General features: G+C 39.5%; 1 protein-coding gene across 1 annotated transcript in view; it reads right to left on the reverse strand.

The window, feature by feature from the left end:
• Positions 1 to 3,158: 3,158 nt before the first annotated feature.
• CHRDL2 (chordin like 2) overlaps positions 3,159 to 8,089 on the reverse strand; it is a 79,755-nt gene continuing 74,824 nt past the window's right edge. Inside the window, exons 10-11 of the mRNA XM_044665988.1 lie at positions 5,558 to 5,650; positions 3,159 to 3,238 (exon numbers count right to left, since the gene is read on the reverse strand). Coding sequence (XP_044521923.1) covers positions 3,159 to 3,238; positions 5,558 to 5,650 — 173 coding nt within the window. The remainder of the gene's footprint in view (positions 3,239 to 5,557; positions 5,651 to 8,089) is intronic.

The raw sequence follows: 8,089 nt of genomic DNA on the forward strand, positions 1-8,089 counted from the left end.
GTTCTTTCTTTCTCTCTCTCTCTCTCTCTCTCTCTCTCTCTCTCTCTCTCTCTCTCTCTCTCCCCTTATTTTCTTAGTATAATTTCTAAGATGGAAGAACAGCAAGGACTTGCCCAGGCAGTATTTCTTTAAGTTATACAGGGTACTTACAACACCAGAAGGTAGTGCAAATATCATTGTCTTCACTTTGGAGGCAAGGAAATTGAAATTCAGAAAAGTGTGGTACCTTGTCCAGTAGGCAGTTGAGCCAAAATTCAAATCTACCTCTATTTTTTTAAAGCTTTACTTTATATCCCAGGAACAATTCTAAGGTAGAAGAGCAGCAGAGGCTAGACAATCAGGATTAAGTGACTTGCCAGGGATCACACAGCTAGGAAGTGTCTGAGGTCAAATTTGAACCCAGGGGCTCCTGACTCCAGGCCTGGCTCGCTATCCACTGTGCCACCTAGTGGCCCTCAAATCCACTTCTTTTGACTTCTGGTTCAGCATGTATGGATTGTACCATAGCAATTTCATGGCTGGAATGCTCTCCCTCTTCATCGCCACCATTTAGTTTCTCTGGCTCCCTTTAAGTTCCATCTAAAATCCCACTTTCTCCTGGAAGCTTATCCCAACCTCTCTTAAGTACCTTTCCTCTGTTGATTACTTCCTATTTAGAATATATAAATTGTTCATATATATATTTACTTGTGTGAGCTAATTCAGGAATTTTTGTATTCTGGGTAAAATCACCGAAAACTGTGATCAAGTTTTAAGCAGCACTGGGGGATGAAGATGGGGGTGGAGAGATGGCTTTATAACTCTCTCTGTTAAATTTTGCTCTCTTAGATTCTACCCAGTGTTTTAGCCTACCAATATCCTTTCGGATTTAGAATCTGCCATCCAAAATATTAGCTATCCCTCCCAGCTTTGGGTCATCTGCTATTTTGATAAATATTCCACCTATCCCTTCATCCAAGTTGTGGGTAAGAATGTGAAAGGGCACAGGCCAGGCACAATCCTTGGGGCCCTCCACTAAAGACCTCCTTCTAAGCTGGCCTCCCATCAATAATGACTTCTCTCTGGCTCCAGATGTTCAGCCATTTCGAATCTATCTATACCATACTACTTTCTAGCTCATATACCTGTATCTTGCCCACAAGGATAAAACAAGAAACTTTTTTTCAATTGCTTTACTAAAATCTGTGAAGAATATATCTACAGTATTTTTAAAAAATCTATCAGTCTAGTAATCTTATCAAAAAAGGAAATAAAGTTAGTCTGGAATTAAGGACTTCCCAGGCTGACCCTACCATACTCTCCCATGGCTTACTTTTTTTAACTCTTATCTTCTGTCTTAGAATTGATACTAAGGATCAGTTCCAAGGCAGAAAAATGGTAATGGGTAGGGATTGGGGTTATATGACTTTTCCAGGGTCACACAGCTAGGAAATATCTGAGGACCATTTGAACCCAGGACCTTCTGTCTCCAGGACTGACTCTAAATCCACTAAGCTGCTCCTATGATCTATTCTTTTTTCTTTTTTTTTAAACCCTTACCTTCCGTCTTGGAGTCAATACTGTGTATTGGTTCCAAGGCAGAAGAGTGGTAAGGGTAGGCAATGGGGATCAAGTGACTTGCCCAGGGTCACTCGGCTGGGAAGTGTCTGAGGTCAGATTTGAACCTAGGACCTCCCATCTCTAGGCCTGGTTCTCAATACACTGAGCTACCCAGCTGCCCCACCTATGATCTATTCTTGATGAAGGCATGTTGGTTCTTTATGGTCTCTGCTTCCTTGTCTATTATTTTAAAATACATTCTAGAATTTTGCCAAGAATCAAAGAAAATCCATCTTGCCTAGAGTTTGTAGTTTTTCCTTTTTCCTTCTATACTGAGAAAGATGTTAGATTAGATGATCTCTGAGTCCCCTTTCTAGTTCAAAGATCCTATAATTCTGTCACTGCCACTCTAGGCACCCAGTGTCTAAAAATCTCTTAAATTCAATTTTTGGTGCCCAGAAGTAGATAGTGGAAGTATCTGGAGGAGCATTAACTACATTGAGGAATGATAGATGGGGAGAGTGTGGCCCAGTAAGTAGAACTTGGAGTCAGGAGATATAGGTTCAAATTCCAGCTCTGACACTTCTTTTATTGGGTCCCAGCTTCCTCCTCTGTGAAGAAAGGGAGATGTGATAACTGTCATCAAGTATTTGATGAATTATCATCTGAAAGAGAGATTAGACTTGTTCTTCTTGGTCCCAGAGGCTAGAGATTGCAGAAGTGAAATGGGCCACCTTGGAAGGCAATAGGTCTTGGAACTCTTTCAGTAGAGTCTAGTTGACAACTGGTTGGGGATGTTGGTTGGGGGAATTCCTTTTTAGGGATTATTTGGCCTCTCAAGGCTCACTCCAACTCTGAGGTTACGTGATTCTTTAACCAAATGGTCTTTAAGATCTCTCCCAGCTCTGACATCCTTTCAGCTGGGGCATTCCATGTTCTAAGGATCTTCCCAGCTCTCACATTTTAATACTCTTTATGTCCTAATGTTTCTTCTAGCCTTAATATCTTATGTTCCATGTTCTAAGATCCCTCTCATCTCTGACATTCTGTATTCTAAGAATCTTCCAAGCTCGGACATTCCACAAGGTCTCTTCCAGCTCTTGGGCATCTTATGTTCCCTGTTCAAAGCTCCCTTGTAGCTCTGACAGTCTACACACTTGTATTCTAAGTTCTCTTCTAGTTCTAACATCCTATGTTCTATGATCCAGAATCCCTCCAGTTTTAATATTCTGTATTCCATATTCTAACAATATTGGATATGCCGTGTTTTAAGATTCCTTCCAGTTCTAACGTCTTATATTCCATGATTTAAGGTCCCTCTCAACTCTGACCTTCTATGTTCTAAGGATCTTCCCAACTCTGACATGTCATGTTCTAGTATCCCTTCCAGCTTTGATAATCTACAACTCCCTCACATTGCATGAAAACAGGGGTTACTCTTTCCCATTATCTATGAATGGAGAAGGGATGTTTAGAGACCATCCTGGGGCTAGGAAAGAGAATCAAGGCTGTTGAACAAATAGCAACACTTCTTAGGACCAGCCTCCATGATAATGCAACTTCTTTATTAATATATAATAATTATATAGATTTCATATATGCAAATATCTAGGGCTCTATTATAAGGTCTTGGTCTCTTTGTCTGGGCTGGCTGTCACCTTCAGCTCTGCAGCCTGGGCTCGGAAGACATTCCAGTGACCTGGAAGGAAGAAATTGAATAAATTTAATTCAATTTGCATTGATTGCTTACTGTGGGGAAAGACTCTGCTCATATAAGACATGACCTGTGACTTCAAGAAGCTCACAGTAGGGAAGAATGGAAACGAGAAGAGCATTTATGGAGGGTTGGGAATGGGGATATAGAATCTCGGGCTTTGGAGTACCCTAAAGATTCTTGGATTCAGATATTGCTTGATTAAGGATGCTGTGATTAAGGGTTCAAGCTCCACCGCTCCGAAGGCATGTGAGATTGGACATTATCTGGATTCCAGGATAGTGGGAAAAGGAGTGAGTTTGTTTTCAGGAGATCTAGGTTGGCACTCTAGAACCTCCACTAGCTAGATGACTTTGGAAAAGTCATTTCTCCTTAAAGTATAATGATATTGTAAAACGAACATTAGATGTGATAGTCAGAGCACCAATTTCTTTCTTTCCTTTTAGTGGGTGAGATAGTGGGTAAGAGCAGACTGGATTTATGCCCTAATCTATATGTGTGTTTTTCATATATGTATTATGAATGTATGTTTAAGTATATGTGTACATATACCTGTCTATATATATATATATATATATACACATATATATATATATATGGGAGGAGTCTGTCCTTATAGTTTTATTAAATTTCCTGGGGTAGAAAAACTCCCTCCACTGGCCTAGAGTTGGGAGGTCCTGGGTTCAAATCTGACCTCCTACCCTGGTCACTTGACCCCCATGGCCTAACCTTCCTGCTCTTCTGACTTGGAACCAATACATAATATTGATTCTGAGATGGAAGGAAAGGGTTTAAAAAAAATTCCCTCCACTGACATAAACTGGCAATTCATCTCGAACAGTCTTACAGAGATGCCGGGGTCTCGGAGAATGACTCGCCCATGGTCCCACCATGGGGATAGATCATAGTCAGGGAGGATTTGAACCCATTCTGACTCCCAAAGTGGATCCTCTCTCCTCTCTCTGCCTTACTATCTCTCACACTAAATACATAACTTCATACAAATCAGTTTTCCCCCTGCCTCAGTTTCCCCATCTGATAAATCAAATTAATAGTACCTGTGCCCCCTGCCCTCACTGAGTGCTGTGGGGTAAGCATTTGTAAACCTTACAGGGCTATTTAAATGGCAGGTATTAGTATTACTTCTGCCTTGTTTCCTCCAGTGGAGTTCTCTGCCTCCTTGGCATGACTCCTCAGCTTCAATTCTATCCTCCTGTTCTAGGTGATATGTGTTGCCGTGGATAGAGTGCTTGGTCTGGATTTAGAAAGTGGTATCAGAGTTTGATCTAGAACCAGTTCTTTGGACTGAAAATCCATTGCTTTTCCCTCTACCATCCGGGCCTCCTCTGCACCCCTGGCTATCCCTCAGGGTTAAAACCTTCCTGTCTCAGAAAAATGTGGACTGCCCACTCTCATTGAGAAATCCTTGGCTGGGGACCTTCCCCTGAATCCCTGTGCTGGGAACTGACGTCAGGGCCAGTGGACAGCCCATCCACCAGCCTCCTCACCAGCAAGCTGGGACCACTCCAAGGGGAAGGTCTGCTCTCCCCCCTCAGTCTTGCTTATTCTCTCAGTCTCATTTCCTACCCCCTGGACATCCTCACTCCCTTCTTTGGCCAAGAGCATTCCAGAGTTCAGCTTCCTCCAGGAAGACTCTTTTGACTTATTCCACCTGCCTGAGATCTTTTTTTTTTTTTTGGTTCTCTAAACTCAGTTTGCATTTTGTGATCTTATGCATGCTGGTGGTGGAACAGCTAAATGACATAGTGGATGGAGTTAGGAAGACTCACCTCCCTATTTCAAATCTGGCCTCAGACATTCACTAGCTGGGTGATACTGGACAAGACCTTTTACTCTGTTTGCCTCGGTTTCCCCATATGTAAAATGAGCTAGAGAATGGAATGGCAAACTTCTCTAGTCTCTTTGCCAAGAAAACCCGAAATGGGATCACGAAGAGTCAAACAACAACTGAACAACAAACAAAAATGTGCTGGCACATTAGGTGGGGAGATGAAGATTACAAAGCTCCCCCCATTTCTCCAGCATCTCGGGCTAGGACCTGGGGTTCTCTGAGGGAAGGGGCTATATGTCCCCTTTCAGACTAGGAGTTCTCTGAAGTTAGTGACTTTGTTTCCCCTCTCATCCAAGGGCTCCCAAATGGTAGGAGCCTCCTGACCATTATCTGCCTTCTATCTCCAACCTACAATTCCTTGAGAGCAGGAGTCCTGCCTCTGGGGATTACTTGGAAGTAGGGGCTGGGTCTCCCCTTCACAGTGGGAATATCCTAAGAGCAGGCCTGCTCACCTTCATTCGTCCTAGTGATAAGTCGGAAGTTTTGTGCCTCTTCTTTGAATTCTTGCTTCCGAACTTTCTTGATCTGAATCAGATGAAAAATTCCTGGGGACAGAGATGCAAGTATGAGCAGCTGTTTCCAGGGGAGTCTTTCCCAAGTCATTTGACCCACAATAAGGCCTGAAGACAGTTTAGATAAGATGTAGTCACCGTCTTCATGAGGGAATAACATGTAAAATTATTAATATGTATTACATGACGTGCATTAGAGTTTCAAGAAACATGGAGGTCACTAAAAGCATTGCACAATTTCCCAAGGGCAATCCAGCCTGCCCTCTTACTCCTCTCCAATTCTGGGCCCATTTTATTGTCCTTCTGCAATTTGTCCAAGGTATTTGTACTAATGGATTGGCTCAATGGTTGTCTATCTGCATAGGAATATAAACATTTTTCATCTACTTAGTTTGACTTTTGTGGATTAGTTGGGCAAAACTCAGGCTCACCACAAGCTTCTCCCTAAAACAAAGGCCCATCTTTTTAAAATCAATATTATTTCCATGAAGTTCTATGGCTAAAAGTTAAGGAATACCTCAATCTGAAAAATTAAAATGGCTCGTTATCCAAAAGACAATGGAGAAGAACATAGTATGTATGATTAATTGGCAAAATATTACACGAGAGAAGAGGCACAAACATGGTGTGTTAGTGACTGTTCAGCAGCCATCTCTCCAGAAAAAAAGCCCATGAACTGCACATATTATAGATATCTATGTATATATATTTACATGTAATATGCACACATACACGTGCATAGACACTTACATTTATTATAAATTTTACTGACATAAAGGACTTAAAGTACATAATTTATGAATAATATAAAATACATAGTATACAACAAATAATAATATAATAATAAACATGTATATTAAAATAATACATATAATAAAGTATATAATGCTTTTGGGGGGTAAAGTCCCATTGATCCTCCTAAATGCTTTTAATGATTTTTGCTGAACTCTTGTATCTGTAGTCCATCTAAGATCCCAATCCACTCTTTTCCCAAAAGTCCATTGTCTTTAAATCTGATCTGTGGTCTACCGTTAAACTGGTCCTCATCCTCATATAAATTATATTCATTAAACTGGAACCTCTAAGTTCCATACTGTTGATGACAATAGCACTCTTTTTAACTTTTTGGTATAGTTACAAGGATTGGAACATTGTTTGACTCTATAGTACCTACTAAATCCCCCAAATTGTTCAAATCAATTTCATGTTTTAAAATTTCACTTAAATTATATATATATATATATATAATTTTTTATCAGATATTCTTGGAGAAGTTAATACTTCATGAGGCCAAGTAGATGGTTCTAATAAATCAAAATAATAAAAAATTATTTCATCATTGCTTCTGTCTGATAAAATATAGAAGTTCATATGTTGAATTGTTTTTTAAACCCTTACCTTCCATCTTAGAATCAATATTATGTATTGGTTCTAAGGCAGAAGAGTGGTAAGGGCTAGGCAATGAGGGTTAAGTGACTTGCCCAGAGTCACATAGCTAGGAGGTATCTGAGGTTAGATTTGTTGAGTTATTCTTTCTAGAAACATATTCCTACAAAGCACATTACATTTATTATTTTTATTCAATGGAATGTCTTTAAACTTATCTGACTTAATAATATCTTCAGCTTGAGACTTGTGCTTTCTAGTCCAACCTTTAAATTTTCCAAAGTTCTCATAATGCGTTTAATTTTTATGCCTTCTTAATGTTAGTTGATTCTGACTGCTATGCAGTTGGTGATGACAACTTTTCAAGAATGTCAATCATCAAAGAAAGGTCTTGCAAGAAATTAATATTACCTAATTTCTCTCTGCCAAACCAGAAGAAGGAGAAAATGCATATATGATTCAAGCTCTGTGGCCTTTACAGGAGCAGCAGCATATAAGGTATGAGGCCCAAGTTAGTTCTAGTACATGCCTAATTTTAGTAATTTCATTTTCAAGTTCCTTAGCTATAGTTTCTAGCTAGGTTTGATTCTCATTAGATTGAAAAAAAGAATAAATATTAGCCAGAAATATTTTTAAATGATTAACTTGTTTTATCTCAGATATTGAATCATCAAGTGATGATTTAAACAGCAATAAGTGATGATTTTAAGATAATTTTTTAACAACTTTATAACTATTCCAGACTTTCTTCCAGCATATCTTAGCAAAATCTGAACAAAATGCAATTAAATTCATTTTCAAGTGTTCATTATTAATGTACAATCGTTTAAAGTAGGCAAAAATGTATTGAAAATACTCTTTAGGGGGCAGTTAGGTAGTTCAGTGGATTGAAAGGCAGGCCTAGAGATGGGAGGTCCTGGGTTCAAATTTGACCTCAGACATTTCCTAGCTGTGTGATCCTGGGCAAGTCACTTAACCCCCATTGCCTAGTCAAGAAAGAAAGAAAGAAAGAAAGAAAGAAAGAAAGAAAGAAAGAAAGAAAGAAAGAAAGAAAGAAAGAAAGAAAGAAAGAAGGAAAGAAGGAAG

The sequence above is a fragment of the Gracilinanus agilis genome, chromosome 3 (assembly GCF_016433145.1).
Source record: "Gracilinanus agilis isolate LMUSP501 chromosome 3, AgileGrace, whole genome shotgun sequence".
In the NCBI taxonomy this organism is placed as follows: Eukaryota; Metazoa; Chordata; class Mammalia; order Didelphimorphia; family Didelphidae; genus Gracilinanus; species Gracilinanus agilis.